This window comes from Armigeres subalbatus, chromosome 2 (assembly GCF_024139115.2).
Source record: "Armigeres subalbatus isolate Guangzhou_Male chromosome 2, GZ_Asu_2, whole genome shotgun sequence".
NCBI classification, from domain to species: domain Eukaryota; kingdom Metazoa; phylum Arthropoda; class Insecta; order Diptera; family Culicidae; genus Armigeres; species Armigeres subalbatus.
Genome location: NC_085140.1, coordinates 392,835,830 through 392,861,878, shown reverse-complemented (window position 1 = coordinate 392,861,878; position 26,049 = coordinate 392,835,830). Strand labels below are relative to the sequence as shown.

Below are 26,049 nucleotides of genomic sequence, written 5' to 3'. Positions count from 1 at the left end.
ATGGAACTGAACAAATATATGGTCAGTCAAATCACATCAAACTGAAATGCACTTCCCCATACGAGCCAATCTAAAAGGCTCGTAACGATTAACCCCAAGAAAACCCAACAACTATTAGGTCTCAACAAAAGGGATCTCAACATCTACACCGGTCTAATAACTGGACACTGCCCCTGCAGATACCATCTACAAAAGATCGGAGCAATTCAAACCTCAAATTGCCGCTTCTGTGACGAGGAGAGAGAAACATCAGAACACATCCTCTGCTATTGCAGTGCACTCACCCAACGTAGGTTCAAAGTTCTCAGCAAGCCCTTTTTAGGGCCTGCTGACATATGGATCTTATCCCCCAAGGACGTGGTTGGCTTCATAAAGCTAGTCTCGCCAGAATGGGGAGTCACATACTGTAACTCAGGATCTCTATTCATCAATAATAGATGGTCTTGAGTTCAGTCGATACCAAGGTATCTCAGTGACAAACATGTTACTGAGATAACTTGCGTATTTCACAGCAAAAGGGTATATCACAATAGTCCTAAAATCTGGACGCAGTGATCTTCACCCGACAAACGAGGAAAAAAAAACATGCCTTTTACTTTTTTTTTTGAAAATAGTTGTTCTTATGTATGGCGACAATTTGTACACCGACCCTACGAGTCACATTTGATGGTCATTCTAAATAGTGGCTTAACATTGTGATGAAGCCATATTGAAAAGGGGAATACATCACAATAGATCAAAAAACTGGTCGCAGTGATAACGTTACCCAACACGGAAAAAAACCGCATGGCCATGAAGCCCATCGCAGAACAATTAAAAAATTGTATGGCTAAGGCGGGATTTGAACCCAGAATATTAACAATAATACTCGTATGATGCTCTCTGTCACTATCTAAACCAGTGATGCTCAGCATTTTGGGCCTTACACAACAAAAATGAGCTTTGACCATACAAGTTGTACTTGGACGAACGATTTTAAATATGTTTATAAGCTGAGGGTATTAATAGTAGTTTGTGCAACTAGTTGCAAAAAGATGATTTTTTCAGCACGAGTTGTACGTTTATCCAACGAGGCTTGCCGAGTTGGATAAATACTACGAGTGCTGAAAAAATCGAATTTTGCAACGAGTTGCACACGCTATTTTTTGCAATGACGAAAAATGGGCTTAAATATGATAAATCTGTACCAAAATGGTCAAATTGTATTCACTTAACATGACCAATCTTGCCAAAAAACCATGCTGCTGCAGAAAACAAACAGATTCCATGTTATCGTGCCTCATTGTGTGCTCAACAGACCATAAGGCGATAGATAAACCTGCTTTTGGGGAATTTGATGTCATGCCCATCAAATTATTTCATTTATTACGTGACACAGAGAATACACTATTTGAACACTCACCCAAGCCAATTTAGCTAAATGTGGTCATGTAACTATTGTTCTAATGCTGGTTTTCTATTATAGCACCCAAATGAGTGCTTTAATGAATTTTATGCAACCCATTTGAGTTGCATAATGTTCATTAAAGCACCCATGTCATTGGTATGGAAAAGTAGGCTGTTTTATCACTCAAACGCCAACTGTAAACCAGGTATTATGATCAGGAATTGCAAAAAATATATTTTGGTGTTAAAATCACTCCGTACGACTTATTTTTTTTTATATTGCAACACACTAGAAGGCACAAGCTTTATAACTTTATCATACATGAAGATTCATTACGTTTTATGCCAAGCAAACCAATTCTTGAATAAAATTTGCGTGAAAGAGCATCCTCCATTCCTATCTTGAGTGATAATATGACATCCTCCTGGTTACGATCCATATGCAATAAATGATGTATCCCATTTTTATTGGCATTGCCTCCTACAGCTGAAGCAATTGCTCGTTACGGCTAAGCATTCATTGAGCATTTTTGTATTTAATAACTGGGAAATTTTAAAGCCAATAAACTTTTCTCGAGAAAATTATCCATCCGAAAATTTGCGAGTTCAAACACGGCACTCCTTCTGTATATCTTGTTTTGCATCTACTTTGTCAGTGGTGAATACAAACATGGTTACAATTCATCTATGCTTTTCAAACTCTTTACATGAGACACACTACCTACATAAGTTTACATAGTAAACGCACGGCGCCAATCATTCTTGGCCACGTGCCGATTTTTGTTGTCACTTTCTTTTACTCTAGTCGAGGAACACTGATCGATTGATATGTAGGGTAACTGATTCAGTACTTTTACTTCTATTAAACCCATAAAAATAAATGTTTTAATTACTAAGTGATCCATATCATTGGAATTATTTTTCAGTTGTAGATTGTGTGTTTTGATCCGTGTTGAAAACGTATGATGAAAAATGGATCAGTTCCCCTAATAAAGAAATCAATTACATTAAGTTGCTATTCTCCAAGGGTAGAAAAGGTTGAGATTTTTTAAAAAGAGATACGTCTATGCTAGAAAAAAATGATCTAGTAGAATCTTAAGATACTTCATAAGTGTCTGCTATTTGGCATGATCCATATTATGTATTCTAAACCATTTATTGTCTAAGTGCACGATTATGGAAAGAATGTGGTTATCATGGCATTTTCAGCATTGTTCCTTAAGCCTCTTTTCTTTAGTGGAATTATTGTGGCGGAAGAATCTCATTCCGTATTAAGCTAGCTCGCTTGTTCGATAATGCTCCGATTCCGGCTCCGGCGTTGACGACACATAAACAGATGAAAAAGCGAAGGGCAAAAATCGCCATCAGGAAGCTTTGTGTCTAATCTCTGTGACACATGGCGGGGTGGTGGCGAATGCTCGAGTTTCATCGTACCGTGATGTTTCCTCTGTGGTTGTTTTTTTTCGAAGGAAGCGAAAACCACACTTGACTCGTGTATAAAATAGACTCCCCATATTAGAATGGATCAGCAGCGAATATTTTTGAATCAATGCACGATTTGGATCAGTACCAATTTTGTAATTTAAATCTCTATATATTTACTTACATGCGCTCTTTGTCAAAATGTGGATTTATTGGACAAGTTTTACACTGCTGCTATGTATTATTTTTCTTTTCAATGACTCAGGTACCTATGCACTATGAAAATCAAAGATTGACTGAGATACAATAACGCATACAGGGTGTCTGCAAATTATCCTTAAATATTTTGACAGTTTTCTTCTACAAAACAATAATAGATAATAATTGACTCAGTCAATAGTTCTGTGGTTTCTACAGCTCAGCATGTTATAACAAATGTAGTTTCTGAACGTTCGGGGAAACTAGAGGAAAATTGCCCAAGACCGGCGATTATGGAGCTCTACAATACGCCAGGCATAGGTGTATCATCGGATTGCGGATGAAATATCGACGTCATTTGTTACCTTAGATGGATTAAAACAGGGTGATGCACTATCGAATCTACTGTTCAATATAGCGCTCGAGGGAGTGATTAAGGGAGCTGGTGTGCAAAGAAGCGGTACCATTATCACAAAATCGCATATGCTCTTGGGATTTGCGGACGATATCGATATTAACGGGATGATCGCCGTCTCGTGGAAGAGGCTTTTGTGCCTTTTAAGAGGCAGACAGCGAGGATTGGACTCACGATAAATTCCAGCAAAACGAAGTATATGGTCGCTGGCAATCGACGTGGGTTCATTTGTGGTGGTGGTAGCGAAATGGTGCTGGATGGTGAAAAGTTTGAAGTGGTAGAAGAATTTGTGGATCTTGGTACATTAGTGACGTGCGAAAATGATGTTACCCGCGAGGTGAAAAGTCGTATTGCAACTGCAAATAGGGCTTGTTACGGACTTCGTAACCAGCTTAAGTCCCGTAGTCTGCAAACGAAAACAAAACTCGCGCTGTATTCGCGCTCTGATTCTTCCAGTGGCTTTATACGGCCATGAAACATGGACGTTAAAGGAGGCTGATAGGAGAGCTTTCGGAGTGATTGAGCGTAAGGTGCTGCGGACAATACTCGGCGGTAAACAGGAGAACGGTATCTGGCGGCGCCGCATGAATCACGAATTGTACCAGGTGTATAAAGGGCTGGCTATTATTAAGTTTATTCAACACGGCACACTACGGTGGGCTGGCCACGTTGTTCGTATGCCGGAAGAACGTCAAGCGAAGATAATATTTAGTAGAGAACTCGGAAGAGGCCGCAGGCTTCGTGGCCGCTTACGCGATGGCTTTTTGCAGTTGAAGAGGACCTGAGGGCGCTCAGTCCAGTGGAGAAGGATACTCCATTCGGCGTAGGTTCATCGAAGAGCTGTAGCCCATCAAGTATCAAGTAAGTAGGTGTATCATCGTTATAGCCAACCAGGTATCTAGGTAAGTATGGCCCAATGACCATTGACCCATCTTGAAAACAAGAGCCTGCACAACACCGAATTCGTCACTGAGGCATTCAAAATCATCCTATAGTTATCAGAATTACCTCAGGACTCAGGAGTATCGGTATGGAAACGAGTGGCCATCGTGTTATTTTTTCGACACTAAGCGTATAACTAAGAATATGGTGGTCTTTTTGGTAAAATCAAATGCTGCTTGCTTCATGCAAACCTGTTATAATAACTTGCAATGCATGCTGGTTTTTTAATGCATTAAAAAATAATTGTAAGCCTTTTTTGTTGTACGGAAAAATAAAGACTTGTAACATGCTTGTTCAGAAGTAGTCTTGATATTTCGTTTGTTCTGTTCGTGATTACTTGACGTGTAACCGTTGATGTCTATGCCAGTGAAAATATTGTGCATGAAAGAACAAAGTTAAGAAGTGAGGGTAAGTTTTCTTATACATATCTGTCAATGAGTATTGCATTAAAAAGCAGATAACTGCCTCTACAAGCATATCTGTAGCAGAATACCCATCTGGATACATGACTGGCTGATGTTCCTCCAGTTTCCCCAAATGTTAACGTTTGATTCCGCCGCGTTTAGCCAGCATGTCAGTGGCCTCAGGCGACCTCTATTCGGTTCATTGTTAAATATTGTTTTAATTATCCTTTGTTCACATTTTTGCATTGAGTGGCCAACTCACTGAAGTCTGTCGTATTATAAGCAATTGACCAAATATTTCTTTTGTGTCTACTTGATTCAGCTTAGGATTCATGTGGCTGCGGCACACACAATTTCTAATTTCCCGCCGAGTATTGTATACATTTTAACGTTTACGTTTCATGTCCGTAAAAGAAAATCCGTTTTCGTTTGGATGTTGCGGAACAAAATCTGGTTACGTAAGCCATAGAAGGCTCTATTCGCAGAAGCAATATATATTTTCACATCATGAGAAAGGTCATTGTCACATACCAGATCTCCTAATTGCGCTGTCCGAGGAAATGTCGTCTGTCGATCAGCACGTACCTATGTAGTTTATCTGTGAGTAAGAGCACCGTCAATCGAATGTTGTCAGGTATGTTTGCGGATATTTTTGCGGTACTACTCCGATTACCATCCCTAGCATCACCGAAAGTGGAATGCTGCAGATCATTATTGTTGCGTTCATTTTGTACGTTTTCTGAACGAATGACATAACGAAAGAAGCTTCCGTTCCCGATATGTGTGTCTCCGATGACAATCGTTGTATCGTGAGTTGGGCACTCTCCGTATCAAGAGTCGAATAGAACGCATCCTTCGAGTCATCAGGCTTATTTTTTGTTGGGTATAGCTGTTGATCAGGCTGTAGTTGAAAAATTTGACCTTCATTCGCAGCCTTCATTCGCAACCTACACACACGCAGTTGCTCATCAACTTCGTCCAGATCACTTCATTCGTCTCCTGATCATCATGAAGCCATCTTCACGTTGTGCTCTGTCAACGCAACTTAGCACACTTGGTAGTAACGATATACGATGCCACACTGTTTACTAACGAAACGAAAGGAAACTAAATTTAAAATGTATTTGTTGATTCGAAAGGAAACGAAACGAAATACAGATTTACTTTCGAGACTTCGAAACGATACGAAATCAAGGTCCATTCAATTCGAAATTTTTCGAAACGACACGAAATTTTAATTTATTTCCGCGGATTTTTTATTGAATTGGTTTTACATTATAATCGCAATTCTGATTTCATTTTTCCGAAGACAAATAACTGCTTTGCGACTAATAGAGTTATTGTAACAGAAGATGCAGTCTGTGATAAATTGCCGCATTACAATTCATATACAATTGGCGATGAAGTAATACCCCAGTATTTGTGCCGCTTTCAAAGAAATACATCGTGGAGTGTGTGCTCCCGAATCTGATCAATTTTATATTAGTTTAGTTTTATATCAGTAAGTATATAAAAATATAGTAATTGTAGGATTTTTTTGTGTTCAGATTCAAATTCTGTGAAAAACCTTATTTCACCTAAGTTTTATGTAAATATGCTGAAGCATACTTCATATTATTTCATCAGCGTGGTTCTATGGTATTGAGCTAACTGAAAACCAGAAAATATATAAATAGATTTTACTTTTTATCTAGTGGGATACTCATTAATATATCCACATATGTATATGCAGATAGATAGTTATTGATAGCATACATTTGCTCACTAGAAGAATCCTCTGCACCTTTCTAAAATGCAAAAAGATACGTATAACGAATTTTATTTCAGAAATGTGATTGCAAAGTTTGCACGGCAGAAGTTTGCCAGATATGAAGAAATATTTTTTCCTTTCTCATACAAAAAGATGTACTAAAAGGCTATCATTTCCTTCCAAATTCGACCTTTTTATATCAGGCTTAGAGACCCACAGTCACACGAACTGCTATTAAGAGATGATAATTATTTTAACACTCATTGTTATAAGAGACCGAGGAATACTCTGCATCTCCGTGAGCGCCACGGGAAAGGAATAGTTGGTTAGTTGAAAAGGTATCACATGAATTCCCTTGGCCAGCTTGGTAAGCGACTAAATATTGTATTGTTATTGTAAACAAAGTTGAAAGAAATTTTGAAAACTCGAAGACGAAAACCGTGTCAATCCAATGCAAAATAAATGTGCTTTGTTAAATAATCTCTTACAACGATCGATTCTGCACTAAATTATTTTGTGCTCTTCGATGCAGAGATTATTTTTTTCACTTCCTGGTCTCTGGTACCAGCTGGCGCTAGAGAACACGAAAAATGTGTGTAACATAAAGTTTTGAAAACAGCTTTATGATTTTGTTCGAAACGAAATACGAAACGAAAAGAAATCTAGAAGTTAAATTTCGCCATGCTAAAATTACGCGAAATTCCGCGGAATGTCGTTTCAAACCGCCAGAAACGAAATGTTTCGAAATACCGCATATTAAGGGTATACGATAACACAATTTTTCCTGACGAAGCAGAACGAAAGGAAATTAGAAATGCAACTGTTGGATCGAAACGAAACTAAATTCAAATTTTCTTCCTGAGCTTCGAAACGATACGAAATCTGGGTCCATTTGATTCAAAATTTTACGAAACGAAATTTATTTTTTTCCGCGAAATTTTTATTAAATAGTGCAAAAAAGAATAAAAAAACCGCGGAGAAAATAAATTTGTTTAATATTTTCAAGAGTCAAGGTCGTAAATTTTGTTTTCTCTAAAATAAAATTTTGATGCGACAACCTTAAAAAATTCGGAAAATTATTAAGATTTTTAAAACATTCTTCAATAAATCCAAGGAGTTTTTTTTTAATTTTAATATTTATCTTTTATTACCCCCTTTATTTACCTTTTATTACCTCCCCCTTGACCTTTCCGGCATAAGTAGGACATAATTTTTATTAAATGTAACGACCTTAGAGTAAAATTAGCAGTGATTCAAATCGTTCGGGGCTGTCTGTTGCAATATGAATCTGAAACATTAATTTTCCCAGCAGCAGTTCTAGATTCATTTTTATGAGTCAACTGTCAAAAAAATAAAACTGGGATAACGCTCAGTTCTATTTTCGGCAGATTTGAACCACGAATGAATCACGAGATTCAAATATTTTTCCATTATTTTTGGTGTATGAATGCGTCATTTTATCCACGGATCACTTCACTTTGCAATTACGGAACCTTTCGGGACCGCAACATAATTATTTCATTAAATTGAAAATTTGAAAAACATGAATGTGATCGATAGAATAGTGATCGAACATTTGAAATGAAGCTGAATCACTACTGATTTCATTCTACATAATTGTTACCCAAATGCCATAAAATCTGGCTTAATTTTACAAAAGGACATAGGTAAGTAACAGATAATTTTGGATCTATTCACCATTTTCAAAAGTATGCCCCTCACCATAAACAACGTGAGAATATTCATCGCTTAATATCGCTCAATATTTCCAACAGATTTCATATTGATTAGATCTGTTCACCATTTTGAAAAGTATTACAGATTCAAAGTGCCACCCCTCCATTTCAATTAACATCTTAAATAAAGTCTCCAGGTAAATTTTCGACCAAATTCATGAAGATTTATTGAATCCTTTCTAAAATGGTCTTTTCAACAGATCTAAGCAGTTGATTGCAATACAAAACTCGACTTTTTCAAATTTTTTACTAAGGTCTGTTGGAAATATTCATTTTTTACTTTAAAGTATTTTTTTACGTTATGAGTTTTTATGATGAGCGATGAGGGGCATTATTTATCCATCACTTTTTTTTATGAAGTTAGCATTGGAAGATAAACGAAAATCGTGACTGCTAGATGAAAACCTTTTTTCGTTTCATCACTTTTTCACAAATTCTTTGGTGCGCTGCGGTGGGAGTTGAACCTTAACAATAATATCCGTGGGATGCGCTGACTCTAGCAACACTTTCACGCTATCTGCATGTAGGCATTAGCTTACAGTGGCTAAACGTCCCGGATTATGTGGAACAGTCTACTTGCCTCGCATTTCCTGGTGCCCCGGAAACGTTCCGAATTCCATGATGAATCTGTAAAGCCGTTATTTCTGCAGCTCAGCAAAATAAAGAACAAATTTCCGTAAAAAATACGGTTATTTGCTGATTTTAGCAATAAAATGAAAGCTAGGACATGGTGGAACAATTCAATTAAGACTGCCTTGTTATTATTCAGTCGGTAGCTCTGAAGAGGTGATCGCCAGTGTAACCTAATTAATTTGACACAGAATCTTCCAAATATAGGTCGGACTCGATCATCCGGAGATCGATTTTATTTTCATTCAGGATAATCAAATCCTCCGGATAATCGAATCATCATAAAAAATTAAATCTGCAATTAAAAACCTATGTTTTATTTTACTTGCAGTGGTGTAGTCAAAAAATATTTAGAAAAAAAAAACCCTCAATAATCCACCTGCGGCATCGGTGACTTTCTGATGTATTATTAGAAATAGTATTTTTGCCTTAACTTTTGGGTTCATAGTCCGATTCAGCCAATTTTCAATATGAAATGATAAGACAGGATTTCCATTTGAATGCAACTTGTTGGTTGAGAATACGTGCAAACAGAACTGGCTGGACTATTTACGCGCTTTTTGTACAATAAATAGTATTTTGACTATTACTCATTTTATGCCAACAACTCGAACGCAGACCTTTACTATTATTGCGAATTATTAATTGTTAAAAGAACTGCACCAGCACGATTGTGACAGAAAATCGGTACGATTTTGAAACATTTGAATAATCTGGATCTGAAGGATCTAGAAAATGTGAGAAAATTATAGATTTCCATAATGTACGGAATCATCTGAAGGTAGAAGTGTAGGTCGTGACAATGATCTCAATCGGAAAGATATGAATCAGTTCCAAAATCCGAAATAAATGAGATATCAGAGAATGCCTCAAATCTGGAGTATTCTTAAATCTACAAATATCCAACAATCTACTAAATCAGGAAAACTTCAGAAACGTCACCATCTCCATTTTATTGCTTTTAAACAGTGATTGTTTAAACTGAATACTTTCAAAAGACAACGGAGAACGGAATACTCAGTAGTCCAGTGAGGATTATTTTGCTTTTCGAAGAGTTTCCACAACTAGAAGATCACAAATCGAACAAACGCCTCATAATACATTACATATTCCATACACAAATCAGTTAATTTAAATAAAAATATAGCATACCAAAACGATGAGATCAACAAATTATTTTACTTCACTGAACAATATTATTTAAATTAACAAATTGATAGCTAAATGCGTTTCTGTTGAAGATACAGAATTGTATTACGTAGTGAGATTTAGTGAAAGAATTTATATGTATAAAATATTGAGTAGAACTTGAATGGCTTTATTCAGCGGCGCAGCCGAATTTTTTTTTAAGTGGAAATTGGAATTATTAAAAATTAGTTTCGAAATTCCGCGAAATTCCGTTTAATTTCGTTAAAAGAACGATTTTTCAGTCAAAATTTTTGAAATTTAACTATACGAAACGAAATCAGAAAAACAGATTTCGCCATACTCAAATTCCGCGGAATTTCGTTTCGAATGCCCTAAAACGAAATTTTTCAAAATATCGCATATGCTTACCCCATATGCTTACTTGGAAGAAATTTGGTTTTAAACTTGAATGATTCTAGATGAATGACGTCTGTCATTTGTTCATCTGCCAATGAGCATCAATACAACAAACTTAATCATCCCACTATTCTTGTTTTCGGACGAATGAATCTTTCGATCGAATCCGATTCGTTCGAATCGTTTACCCATTTGATTTTGCTGGCGTAAACAGGAATGCACACCAACTTTTGTTCAAAAGCGCGTTCGTACGTAAACAAGAATATGGGTGTTTACTTTTAATCCTTGTTCGCGGTCGTATGCAGGATGTCGTCCGGACCTTACAGCTTGCTGCTGTCATTAGATAACAATTCACTGACTCAGTAGCCCCATGGGAAGCACAGTACACAAGGTGATATCAAACGGATTTTCTAGCAGAACTGGATGCCTGCTCTAGCGTTCACAGAGCTAAAACCGATTAAATGTTTTTGAAATTTTTGAAATAAAGATCCTGTTGAACACTAAATTGCTAAGACAACTAAAATTTGATCTCATCTTCATCTGAAATACCTGTACAGGAAGTTGCAACCATCGCGGATAATTTCCTGAAAAGGCTGAAGGCGTGTTGCTATCTCAATATGAGGGTTTCATTTTACAAGAACAATTTACACTTTGAACGTTATTAACTTTTTTCATTAAATCCGGGAATTATTGAACGGTGGAACGAACTACTTATAAGTTAATTAATTCGGTGATGTTCGAATTTGTGAATAGACACACATTTCATGCTTGGTTTTGCTTCCTTAGCTGTTTCAATACCTTGCCTCAATAATGCGTAGCATTTATTTCTTTATTCAGACTATCGTCTCTATCCAGCTCAGTCCATGCGTGAACATCGCCTTCTTGTGTCTGTTGGATAACTATTGAGAAGCATTTCCACCGGTTTATTGTCCGACACTCTAGCTACGTGCCCGCCACATCGCAGACGTTCGATTATTAGACTACCGGTCTAATAAGCTATCTGCAGATAGTCATACCAAATATGGTTAATTGATCGGAGCATCTTGCGGAGTCCAAAGTAGGGGAACTGTTTCGATCTCCATCTCACTGTACATATATCCATTTCATCGCTAAACAAAGAAATACGGCACCAAATTGGTCGCTTCTTTTTGTCAACATGCGTGCACCCTGCTGAAAAAGCTTCCACACTGATATTCTTCCCTCCCCCTTCATACGGGAGCTTGGCAGAAGGAAGGTCGTGCGATATGTGCCATCACAAATATTGCCCTCCGCTCGCTTTCAAATCGACTTCTATAAAAACATTCTTCATGCCTGCCGTATCCTAACGGAACTATCAATTCTATACTTTCGCCTCTAATGCTATCATGAACATGTACGTCCAAGTTTGGAAGATGATATTAGCATTTCCATATCATTGAAAAAAATTGTTTTTGATGGGATGGAAATAGGAGCTATGAGATGAAGTGACGAACCGTTCCCTTATGTACGATTCCCTTCCAGGATGCGTTTTTTTGTTTGCTGGATCGTTTTCGGAGGTCAACAGTGAGCCCTAGTACACGAGTTCTTCAACCACCTCGATTTCGTCATCACCGATACAAACTCGTGGTAGGTGGCATATATACATTGTCCTCTCTTGAGCCTCTTCATTCATGTACTTCGTCTTCGAAGTGCTGATGACATCCTAGCTGATGACTAGTCCGATCCGCTTGGTTTCTCCATCTTCTCAAATTTACGTGCCATAATGTACATGCTGTCTGCGAAACCAAAAAGCTGAACAAACTTTTCACTATTTTCATTGACAAACGCACTATATTGTCGAATAGAGATCCTTATCATTAACCCAACTCACTAACAAAATATCCTTCCAGAGACATCTTTGAAGGTATTGTGGGTTCCCTACATACGTATTCATAAGCAGATGTTGAACTAGTTATTCCCTTTCATCCTTCCGTGATTGTACGGACATGGCCAGGCATACAACTGCCTCTGTATAGGAATAGGTACTAATCCCACCCGAGTAAAACACTTGTCATATATAGGTTTCTGTATTCCATAGCGTATTTACTCTAGTCATATTGAAGTTGCTGTGACCAAGTCTGCCAAAGGCAAGTGCCAATTTGCGACAATATAAAGTAGTGCTCAGTTGAGCATTTTATAGCCACCCACGATCTGTACAATCACCTATGCTATGCTATGCTAATTAAGGGTATGCTATAAGACACTTTTTCCTAACGAAACGAAATATAAAATGTCTGTGTTGATTCAAATCGAAACGAAACGAAATATATATATTTGCTTTCGAGACTTCGAAACGTCAAATAACTGCTTTGCGACCAATTGAATTATAGTAACAGAAGAAGCAGTCTGTGATAAATCGTCGTGTTCCCGTTTACCATTGGCGACAAGGCAATACCCCAGCATTTGTGCCGCTTTCAAAGGAATTCATCGTGGAGTGGGTGGTCCCGAATCTGATCAATTTAATATCGGTTCAGCTTTATATCAGTAAGCATGTATATAAAAATATAGGAATTGTGGGATTTTTTTAAAATTTAAATTCTATTTTAAACCTTATTTCATTTAAGACTTATGTGATTATGCTGAAGCTTTATATTCATTTATAACCGTGGTTTTATGGTATTGAGCTAAATCAAAACCAGAATATAAGAATATAGTATGCGCAGATAGAGAATTGTTAATTGCATACATTTGCTCGCTAGACGAATCCTCTGCCCATTTTTAAAATGCACAAAGATTATCTTTCAGATTGCATTCCAGAAATGTGATCGCAAAGTTTTTACGGCAGCAGTTGCCAGGTATGATGATTTTTTTTTCTTTTTTCATACAAAGGGTTGTACCAAAAGGCTACCATTTCCTTCCAAATTCAACCTTTTTATAAGAGGCTCGGAAACCCATAGTCTTATATACAATCAACTCGATGAATCAAGCTATATTGTCTTTTTGTCCTTGTATATGTGTTTGTGCATATGAGGCATGCAAACATTGTTGTCGAATTTTTATCCTCAACCGACTTCAATTGAGTGCATAAAACAGCTGCTCGAAGAGCCGGCTACGCCCTTACAGTTTTTAGGATTAGGAGAGGAGAATTAGTTTGATACCTATTATTATAAGATTATAAGCAGGGATACCAGAAGATATTTTCATATGTCTTCACAGTTGCTTAAAAATGTCTTCAAATGTCTTCAATATTAAAATTACGGTTATTAGCAAGAAATTTCAAAATGCAATAGATTTGTAAATTCAATAATCTCCTTGTTTTACTGATGTGGAATAATGTTTATTTTTTTAACATACAAATTGTTAGAATTCAAGAGAATATTCTTTAAAATTATTTAATTTTTTATTATAAACGAGTTTCCCCTGGATTTTGTACTGAGTCGTATTTTTAACTGAATTTTCACGTGGAATTTTTCCAAATTTCTTTTTAAAGAAACCCTGTTGGGATTCAAAATTTACTGTGAAATACTTGAAGAAACTTCCGGTAAAATTTCTAGATCAACTTCCGGATAAATTCCTGATGGAGCTTCTTACAACTTGTACTAATTTCTTTTGGATGAAGCTTCTAATTACTTCTGGAAGTCTCCTGAAGAAATTTTCTGAGGAAATCCTGTTGGAACATCCGAAACTTCCGGAGGAATTCTTGGAGGAATTTAAGAAGCAATTCCTGTAGAAACTTCAGGGTGAATTCCGGATGTTTTTTTCTTTTCAGGAATACCTGAAGGATTTTCCTGATGAATTTTTGAAGTATATTCCTGAGGAATTACTGAAGCAATTTCCGGGGAGTTCCTGAAGAAACTTCTGGAGAAATTCTTGGAAGTAGTTCTGGATGAATTCTTGGAGGAGCTTCCTGATGTATTGCTGCAGAAATTTCCGAAAGCAATCCTGGAGGAAATACAAGATAAATTTCATAGTATACTTCCGGATCATTCTTGTGACTCTCGGCAACTTTCTTAAAGGATCTTCCAGAGGAAGAACTTCCGGAGGGATCCCTTGTGGAGCTTCCGCCGCAATCCCGGGAAAACTTTCGAAAAAAATCCTGGAAGAACTACTGGAGGAATTCGTGAAGGAACTACCGAAGTAGTTCTGGAGAAACTTCTGGAGGATCTTCCAAATGAATTCCTGGAGGATTTTTCGGAAAAACCCCTGAAACTTCCGGATAATTTGCTGGAGGGATTACAGAAAGAATACCAGGACGATTTTTTGAAGAAATTCATAGAGGAATTCGCAGAGAAAATACTGGAAGAATGTTCAAAGATATTTCTAGAAGAATAATCAAAGGAATTCAAGGAAAAATTTAACAAAAGTGTGTGGCAAGTTTCCTCTGAATAGGTAGATTTTCCTGTAGAAATTTACCTTGAAAATTATGAGAAATATCCATTTAACACCAGCATAATTTCAATTTCTTATTGACATTCGTAAGAATTTTTTATGAAAATTAATTGAGACAATTTTCTTGTGGAAATTAAAAGGGATTTATTGTGGGAATTGTGGAAATCAAGATGAATTTTCTTTATGTTTTGAATGTAGACAAGAAATTCCTCATAATTTTCATCGGAAATTCTTTTAAAGACTCACAGAAAATTCAAAGAGTTTCCCGTCGAATATTTAGTGGAAAGACACATGGACATACCGAAAGGATCAAATGAATTCGTAAGGAATTTAGAAAAAGATCAGGTTCTAGCTCAACGATTGAATAGATTAAAGTCTTAGAAGAGTTCAATATATTTTTGCCGTAAATTATATCGGCCATTGCGCTCCAATGTAATGATCGAAATACCTTTTTACATACACGCCATCGGGTATTTTTTAACCAGCGCCTAACTCCAAGTTAAGTGCGTATGAAGTTTAAAATGCGTTGCATTTATCAGCCAGCTAGTGTGAATGTATTTTTATGTTTGAAATTCTAAGCCCCAGACAAAGACTATTATAACTTTTGAATTTTTTTGCATAATTTACATATGGTTGGGATTCAGCCAAACAGCACCAAGCGGCTTTTTGACTAACATGTGATATTTTGTTCGCAAAAAACAAACGGAAAGCAATTCATGTTAAGTCAAGCGTACATTTGTTGTAAGGGATCCTCAGCTATGGCGTTGAACGATGTCCGATGCGATTTTTGACCAAGTGAATCTATTACATGAAAACCTTGGCAAAAAATAGTAAATTTTTCATCGACGTTTGGTGTGATTTGGCTGAACCCCGACCATACAGAAGTCGCAGAATTTATAACGAAAAAAATGTCTTCACAGGGATTCAAATGTCTTCAAATTGAAGACATGTCTTCATGTCTGTATCTTAGTAAGCGCCACGAGAAAGGAATCTTTGGTTTGTTGAAAGGGTAATTCATGTGAAGCCACCTTGGTAAGCGACTAAATATTTACTGTAAACGAAGTTATTTTGAAAACTCGAAGACGAAAACCGTGGTTCAAATCAATCCAACAGAAAATCATGTGCTTCGTTTAATGTTTTCCTTAGGGATTTCCTAACCCTTGAGCGGTGCTTAGTCAAGCGCTTAAATCTGGTTTAAGGCATAAGAGGTGAAGGATAAAAATACTTCATAAAGGCCTCGGGAATCCACGCCTCGACTTTGTCTTCTTAGACAAAGTTGTACTGATCTGATTCATATCTGATTACATTTACACTCTGACGTCTTAAATATTGAGTCGGATCACTTGAAAAATGGGATAGAATAGTTAAAGATATTTTTCGTTTTCTGTTGGACATTTGTAACAAAATACCGAAGACGTTTTATAGAAGAAAGCTGAATACGAATTTGTCGACTAAGAATGGGATTTTGTAGTAGGCGTTAATAGAAAAAATTGTATAACATTAAGTTTTGAAAACAGCTTTATGATTTTGTTCAGCGGCGCTGCAAAAAAAAAATAAATAATACACGACCTACGAGACTGTATGATTTAAGTCTAGGGTAACCGTACCGTTAGTGGAGGTAGCACCAAAAGTGGAGGTAGTGGGGTTTTTAATGAGATTTATCATATTTATACACTTTACGATAGTTTCAGTTGATGCGTCGTGCTTTAAATATCCTGTAAAATGCAACTTATATTAAGATTTCGCTTGAAAAACAATTCAAAACAATGCATTTCCTTAACAAAATTGACTCCCTTGCAACTATAGTGGTGCAACTGTACCAATAGTGGCGAATCTCATAAGAGACCAATGGATAGCACCACTATGGGAACCAAAATTAATTTTTACCGCCACTAAAGGAACTGTGTACCCATAGTGGTGCAAGCAATATTTGGTAATTGTTGATGTTAAATGACATCTATCTCATTTTTGTAAGCAAATTTATTAGTTTATCTATTGACTAAAATATCAAAGCTGTAAATATTCCATAATTATCAATTTAAAAAAAAATTTCTTTTGTGGATCTACTAATACATCCACTATTGGTACCGCTACCCTAAATTTGTTTCGAAATTTCGCGGAATTCCGTTAAATTTCGTTATGAGCTAGTTTTTCAAAGCAAATTTTTTGTAGTTTTACGAAACGAAACGAAATCAATAAATCTGATTTCGCCATGCTCAAATTCCGCGAAATTCCGTTGAATTTTGTTTCGAACCACCTGAAACGAAATTTTTCGAAATACCGCATATGTTTAATGCTAATGACATAAGCCTCCTAATTAACGCTTTCATTTACATAGTTGAAAATTAGGCCAACTGCCCGTTCGATAAATTAGTAATTGGTCCCCCATATGCCGTTCATTTATAATAATAATTGTTTTATTTTATGTAGCTTAGAAGACAGAACATACAGCATTCAAATGATTTTCGGAATGTATCATTGTAAAGAAAAATCCGTATCAAAATAGATCAAAACAAATTAAAATTTTTATTCAATAAAACATCCTTTCTTAGCATTTCCTCATTGTAGTCACAGCTTGTTTCCCAAACGCAATTCATATGTACCGAATTCAATTCCTGCATTTGATTCCCTTCTGATCCACTTCATCCCTTAACACAACCACTTAATGTCTAAAAAAACGATTATCTTGTCGTGATAAACAGTCACGCTTTGGCGTAGAATTTTTCTCTGTAGAATGTTTATGTTTTCTGTATACTATGTTCTAGGATTTAAAAAAAAACTTAACAAAACAATACTCACAATAACCTACACGAACGCTACAAAACCTGCTTTTGAGTTCACACTTTGAAGTTTATTCGAGATTGAAATTGTTTAAATACCTACCAGTAATGACGACATATTTCCGTTTTGTTCCTGTGCACATGACGATTGAGCCCGATTGGATATTCCCGTTCCCGCATGGCTCTCGTTCGACGGTGATGAAAAAGTGCGGTATCCATTCGACGGATTATTTGAGCTATTACTTTCAAAAATGTATTATATACACGATTTATTTAGAATGACGCTTTTTCCTGTCCTCGCATTTTTCTCTTTTTCGTGTTTAGATCGAGTCAGACTAAATGCTTTAAATACCAGTTCAATGAAACTTACGTGCGCCTCGTTGAAAGTTGGATTTTATTTGCGCCCGGTAATTATGACCATGTTCGTTCCGGTCGAAAATTTGCGAGCACTTTGGCATCTGCAATTGATTATTATTTTAGTGTACTGATCACATCTATTTCGATTAGGTTTACGTAGGAATTAAAATGTTTGCGCAATTTTCCGGTTCAGTCAGCCTTTATCAAATAATAGGACCATGCCTGGTTAGTGATTTATGGATCGATGAACGTGCTTTTTAATGGTGATAATTTATATTTTACGTGGTCGTCTTCAGAATCCGTTGAACAGAGCAATACCGATGCTAGTGTTAAACTGAATCAAATTCAGCGCCCCGCAAAGATGGTTCAGATCATTTAGCGAAAATTAAAAGTTGTAATCATTTGTTAATAACTCATTGCAGAAGCTAAATATTGAAATGAGTGACTGTAAATAATATAAATAATGTAGTGTAATGTACCACTGTGTCGATAGAATAAGCATAGTGTGAAAAGTCCAACATACAACACATTTCGAAATTTAAGCTCTTGAATTAGTTGACAGACTCGTCAAACTGTGATAATCAAAATTTCAAAATAAAGTAATAATTAATAGAAATCACATAGTAAATTTATTCCCCTTTAAAATTTAGTTAATATTTAATACCAATAGATGTATTTTTAATTTTGACGCTGACTGCATATGGAATTTTATAATAAGGCCGATACAATTTCATTTTGCGCTTTTGTAAGAATTGTTGCGTTTAGGTGGGCATGCATAAAAGTACCGGGATATTAAAAAAACTCCGATATTTCTATTCAATTTTTTTTATCTCCCATCGTAGAGCACTAAGACAATATTTCATTCAAATAAGGGAACTGTTTCCATTTCTATCTCACCTAACATCATATCATCCATCTCATTGCAAAAGAAAGAAATGCAGCACCAATTTCAACTGCTGAAAGAAATCACAAAAATAAGATATTAATCAAATTCCTATTCATTGATGTGTTTCTAATGTGATGAACATAGGAACATGGAGCAGTAACCATATGTGAAAAAGCCTAGTTAAAATGAATGTATCATTAATGTGGCAGTTATCTTTGGAAAATTATATTAACTTATATTATGACGTAAAAAGTGTTGCTGTTTTAGCGCAAACATTCTCCGAAACAAAACTGTAGTTCACCACTAGATACCAATTACAACTTAAACTATAGAATCTCACAGTGGTGAAACTTTCCGAACAGAAAAAAAAGTATGTAGAATACCCGTCGGTTCACAGAATTTTCAAACTTTGAAGTACATTTCCACACGGCGTGTAAACTAGTGTCAGTCGATACTGTTCACCTTCAACAGTTAGAGCACAATCAGACGGTGAGCTGCTCCTACCTACTGGTGCAGCTAATTAGGAAAACAATCCCTCCAGCAGATGGATCGAGATGCACAGGAAAAAACGCATTATTTTAAACTTTAGTCAAACGGATGTTGTGATCTGTTCCACCACCTGGATGGGCCGAGTCGAGCGGCAAAAGTTCACCCCGTTGGCGGTGGTCCAGTGGCAGTGATTCCAGTGACAGTCGCCCGCACCCCGGTGGCTGTTGGCCAGCCCCTCCGGAACACTACGACTTCGAGAGGGATTGTTCTGCAGTCCGTTGCTGTATCCGGTCGATGCAGGTTGATGGACTGCAGTCACCGATGGGGTACGATGATGCGACGGTGTTCCCCGCTGGGATGGGTTGTGTACTTCGCATCTGTGGATGAAGTGTAAACGAGATTGTTAGTAACTGAGGGCATCGTGTGCAATATAGTTTTCTTATTAGGATGGTACAATTTCATGTCATGTGTAGGGCAGAGATAGTTGTACAAAACACAATTTGTATCATTAGTCGCCTTTGGGTATGCAATACATACAACGCGTTGCAAGCAAGTGGTAAAACGCTAGTTCATGCTATGTATTAAGCATATGCGGTATTTCGAAAAATTTCGTTTTAGGGCATTCGAAACGAAATTTCGCGGAATTCCGCGGAATTTGAGTATGGCGAAATCTGTTTTTCTGATTTCGTTCCGTATCGTTAAATTTCAAAAATTTCGACTGAAAAATCTTTGTTTTAACGAAATTAAACGGAATTTCGCGGAATTTCGTAATTAATTAATTTAATAATTCCAATTTCCACAAAATAAAAAAAAATCGGCTGCGCCGCTGAATAAAACCATTCAAATTCTACTCAATATTTTATACATATAAATTCTTTCACTAAATCTCACTACATAATACAATTCTGTATCTTCAACAGAAACGCATTTAGCTTTCAATTTGTTAATTTAAATAATATTGTTCAGTGAAGTAAAATAATTTGTAGATCTCATCGTTTTGGTATGCTATATTTTTATTTAAATTAACTGATTTGTGTATGAAATATGTAATGTATTATGAGGCGCTTGTTCGATTTCTGCTCTTCTAGTTGTAGAAACTCTTCGATAAGCGAAATGATCCTCACTGGACTACTGAGTATTGTCCGCTTTCCGTTGTCTTTTGAAAGTATTCAGTTTAAACAATCATTGTTTGAAAGCAATGAAATGGAGATGGGGACGTTTCAGAAGTTTTCCTGATTTAGTAGATTGTTAGATATTTGCAGATTTAAGAATGCTCCAGATTTCAGACATTCTCTGGTATCTTCTTTATTTCGGATTCTGGAACTGATTCATATCTTTCCGATTGAGATCATTGTCATGACCTAAACATCTACCTTCAGATATTTTTGATTCCGTACATTATGGAAATCTATAATTTTCTCACTTTTTCTAGATTCAGATCCAGATTATTCAATTATTTCAAAATCGTACCGATTTTTTGTCACAATCGTGTCGGTACGGTTTACCGTAGGGCAGTTTGTTGTTAGTTTGGACGTGCTGCTGCTTTTAACAATTAATATTTAGCAATAATCGAAAAGGTCTTCGTTCGAGTTGTTGGCATAAAATGAGTAATGGCCAAAATACTATTTTCTGTACAAAAAGCGCGTAGGGGAGAACAGTCCAAAATGCACCCCTTAAGCTTTTTAGATGTTTTTGCCCATATAAACAAAAATACCCAACCATTTTAACGCATAGGTGCAAAATTTACAAACCCAGCTACATTCCACAATGATCTCTTATTCAAATAAGAAGATTTTTCTGACTTTCTAACGCATTTAAAAAATGTTTCAAAAATAGGCCTGGGGCAAAACGCCCGAATGGTGGTCTAAAATGACTCAATTGCATGTAAAATGATGGTGAACGCATGGTTGTTTGTATTTTCTTAATGGATTGAACTACAATCTTACGTATGTGGTTGAAGAATAGCAAATCGGTAAATTTGAGTGAATATGAAGGGATTTTGCTAGATTTTTCCAATGGAGCTCAATGATGGATAACTAATTATGAATTGTAATGGTAATATTCGTTCATAAATGTACTACAACAGATTATATGAGTGATTTTATGAGGGAGGCCATTTTGCCCCAGGGGTGCATTTTGGACCGTTCTCACCTAAATAGTCCAGCCATTCTTTTGCACGTATTCTCAACCAACAAGTTGGATTCAAAAAGAAATCCTGTCTTATCATTTCATATTGAAAGTAGGCTGGATCGGACTATGGACTCAAAAGTAATGGCAAAAATACAATTTTTCCATAATACACCAGAAAGTCACCGCAGGTGGATTATTCAGGATTTTTTTTTCTAAATCATTTTTGACTACACCGCTGCAAGTAAAATAAAACATAGGTTTTTTAATTGCAGATTTAATTTTTTATGGTGATTCGATTATCCGGAGGATTTGATTATCCGGAATGAAAATAAAATCGCTAATCCGGATAATCGAGCCCGACCTGTATTTGGAAGATCTGTGTCAAATTAATTAGGCTACACTGGCGATCACCTTTTCAGAGCTACCAACTGAAAAGTAACAAGGCAGTCTCAATTGAATTGTTATATCATGTCCTAGCTTCAGCGCCGTAGCGTGTGGTTGGGCAGGTTGCCCCCCGCCAAGAGCGCCAGCCTTCGGTGGGCGCCAAAATCAATGTTTACTCTATAATAAATAAAACAGTTTCATTACTTATAGATCTTGTAATTATCAAACCAAGTATGGGTTGGTTCAAAGATCCATTGGTAGGTATATAGCAGAAATGTGTAATCTAGTAATCTAAAGCAAACAAAGAATATTTTTTATTTATTACACATCCACATGTTATATGTGTTGGTTTTAGTTTTGACTACTATTCAGGATTCTCAGGGACTTCGGAAACTGGGTTGAAAAAGGCAATTGAATAAGAAGAAATCTGATAGTATCTTATAAAGTTGAAAATTATAATGTTTGATACCCACATTGCGATTGGCAAGGTTTTTGGGCACTATTACGGCCATCGAGAGTCCTCCGGAACCGTAATGTTTCAGCAGTGCACTATGGTCCAGGATACAGATTTACGCGGAAAGAAGCATTTTACGCCAAAACTGATTTTTTTTAGAAAAAACTGTTGTTCTACAAAATTGTTCGAAATAGTAAGGCAATCCTTATGGTTCTATAAAAAAAATAGCCCATCATATAAAAAAAATTAGAAAATATTTTTTTTTATTTCTCGGAATATTGACATGTTATGTTCTACAAAGTTGTAGCGTAGCTTATTCCAATCAATTTCGCTAAAAAAAATTTCTGTGGCTATTAAGTTGGCTGATTTAGAGCAATTTTACCTAATTGGCTTAGGGTGTACCTAAAAAAAACAGTATTTTTGATCTACTTTTTTTTTAGATTTCTCGAAAAAGTCGTCTTTAGGTGACTTTTAGAACTCAAAAAAATGCAACTTTTGATGGGTAAATATGCTCAATATCTTTTTCCGATCAAAAGTTATAATCGTTTTTCTGTCAAAATTACATTTTTTTCATAAGTTGATATCTCCGGTTAGGGCAGACCAAAAAAATATATTTACACGGAATTTGAAAGAGAAATTAATATACTTTATTATGTCAAAAAATTGGGGATATGTTATTTTTTTATCTCAAGTTTTATCAATTTTACTAAAATTATGTTTTTTTAAATAAATTATTATAACTCGACAACGGAAGAAGATACAGACGATATTCTTATAGAAAAACACGCGTTTTGAAGAGCCCCAAAAGTCTTCAGAAGGTGACATCCGTGAAAAATAAAGTGTTTTTTCTAAAAAATATAGTTTTGGCGTAAAATTCATCTTTCCGCATAAATCTGTATCCTGGACCATAGTGCAGTGAGGAATGATTAGTGAAGAAATGATTCAGCTTTTCCATGTAGGTTCCTTCAAAGGAATACATTCATAAACAAGCGATTAGCCAAATTTCGAAGGGTCCTTTTGCTCCTAGGTTTGTAGTGATAGTGGTTTGGTTTTGCGATTTGATAACAATTTGCTTGTTTTATTTAGAAAAACTCCATGTAGTCTGAACGACATTGCGTTACATCGGCGGCTGTATCGAGGAATATCGATAACTCCTAAATATTTGCTTTGTTAGAATTGTTGCTAGGAGAATTTTCTTCTTATTTAATATTAATCAAATCAAGAGTTGAATATTTTCCTTCGTCCTCCTGCTTCCGATGGCGTTTCCGGCCCTCGACTAAATTGTTTCAGAGTTGGATTTTTTTGGCCAAACTATGTGTATAAGCGCCTCGAGACCACCAACAGCCCTAATCCAGAATAGGAGTTTCCTTTATCTGAATAGATCCGATGTTGATTTCATCCACCATCCAACCCACTTGATCGAAGAGGTCAAATAGTGAGTCCAACCAATTCCGAACACCGATAAACCTACCCTATTTCATTGACCCAACTAGGTCCAGTGGCATCTAAAAACCATCCAAGGGCTTACTCCAGATGACGATTACGGCCTTCAACCAATCCACTTTACCCAACTAACATTTAATGTCAATGTAAATGTTATTTCAACTCGTCTATACGGCTTCAAGCTGAATATGTGTGCTATACATATGATCAAGAACTTCTAGTCAATGCTTTTACCAGCAAATCTGGCGAATCTATTCAGCTGTTTTTGACGTGTCTGCACAACTACTTCACAGCATGTTACACAATTTTTTCTCAATCTTTACTAAACCATTAAGTAGGGGGAATGACGGTTTTGGCAGGTTTTGTTCTATTATTGGCAGGGGGGTTTTTTATGACTGACTAGGCTCAAATTTGGCCTAAACATTCTTTGCATATCAAAGAATATTGTGGCCAAATTTCATAAAATTTGATCGACAAAACCCCCCTGCCAATAATAGAACAAAACCTGCCAAAGCCGTCTTTGCCCCTAATATAATTCGCTTCAATGGCGCTTATTCAGATTTTTTGAATCTGTTAAATAAGTTTTATACAGCCACTGAATTCAATTTGATTAAATATTATTTGAGAGGAGAGTAAATTTCGGAGTCCATTCAATGTTTTTTTGTGAAAACTCAAATATCAATTTTGTTGCTACCTAGATTCGAACTCCTGATCTCCTGATTCAATGGCCGCTGCTCTGTCATCACCGTCACTTTGACATATATAAATAACAAAGAAAATTATCGATGTGCTTCTTCGCATACACTATAGGTTGTTTTACTAACGCTATTTTCAGATTCATGCTGTATAAACGTTAGAAAGAAGCCTACATGCTGCTTTCAGCATTATTTCAACCATTATTCAAACATCTATCAGCATGTTCTGTTGGCTAACTTTTATGCATCATCAATCGCTGAAATTGTTTTTAGGCAACATTTTCTCGATCTGTATAGATGCTACTCTGCTGCTAATCGTTTAACAGTAGCCGTCAACAGAAATATCGCTTCTAAATGGCTTGTTTTCTTACGCTACTGCTAGCATTAATGACAGCGCTTTGTCAGTTGCTATAAGAGCAGGTGAATACCTTTGTAGCTGCATTACAGAAATCAATAGCTCATACACAGCTCCGGCCACAAAAATCAAATGTAAACATTGCGGTTTTGACGTTCCATACTGATAAGCTATTAAAAGAAGCAGTATTAAGTTTACTTAAACGTTGTGTAATCTTCAAAGATACAGAAGTTCTCTAAAAGCTTCGTTAGTTCATTTATAGCGCCATTACGCTATATTGTTAGTGCTATAACAGCGTTTTCATTGTGAATGCTACTCACCGTAATATGGGAAGTTGCTAACAAGCAACTCAGTTACATACATGAGCTCTTAACCGATAAGCTTTGTTGCTAATTCAGACAGAGGTGTTTTATGACTATATAAAAGCTGCATAAACGATAAAAGATTAAATATATTCGGCACACTGACTAGCTGATATATATTTGGGTAATAGTCGAGTTGAAGTTTAAGAAATTATTTGCGGATGCTTTTCTTTTATTCAGCATTGGCTGCTTTTATTCAAATATTATACAGCCAAAGGCTAGAAGTTGAAGCTTTTAGCACCAAAATTGTTAGTTGGGTAGTGTAACTTTTCTTCATGATTCGACTAGTTCCGATAGCGATTCTGGTAATCTCATTTCCGAACACAGATTACAGATGCTTGCAAAAACCATAAAGGAAGTATTCATTTAGTGCATCACGCAAAAATGATTGATTTTAAACTTCCTCCCCTCGACCCCTTCGTCGCGATATCTGTCTAAATATCTAAATGTTTATCTTTTTAATGGGATGCTTCCGACTGTTATGCTCTATTTTGTATGACTATTATCGTCTCTTTCAGTCTTATAAAGCAGTTGAAACGTTGTTACGTCTATTTTCCGACGTGTCGGTGTATATTTCATTACCTTCTTCAGGGATTTGAAGGCTTTACAACAAAACGTAGCCTTATTATGAGATTCTAACCCGACTCTGTAAGTTTCCTTACATTATTTGCGTAAAAAAGTACAACACAATTTCAAATAATTTAAGGGTATTTTATTCAATCCTTCTTTGTGGATTTCAGGTATCTGCTTCCAATACATCTCTGAATGTTGATTGCTATTTGAAGTATGTTTAAACCATTAAACATTTTTTAGGTATTGATATTCAAATTGTTCTACAAATGTAAAATTTACGTATTTGATTTCTCTTAGTAGAAGAGGGGCGCCCAATAAACAATTCGCCAAGGGCGCTGGAAGTCCACGCTACGACTCTGCCTAGCT

The 26,049-nt window shown here is 36.2% G+C and overlaps 1 protein-coding gene across 2 annotated transcripts in view; it reads right to left on the bottom strand.

Annotated features, from left to right (window-relative positions):
* Nucleotides 1-17,278: 17,278 nt before the first annotated feature.
* LOC134213205 (monocarboxylate transporter 2-like) overlaps nt 17,279-26,049 on the bottom strand; it is a 265,394-nt gene continuing 256,623 nt past the window's right edge. For both annotated transcript variants that reach the window (XM_062691921.1, XM_062691920.1), the window contains one exon: nt 17,279-19,664. In XM_062691921.1, coding sequence (XP_062547905.1) covers nt 19,388-19,664 — 277 coding nt within the window. In that variant the 3' untranslated portion in view covers nt 17,279-19,387. The remainder of the gene's footprint in view (nt 19,665-26,049) is intronic.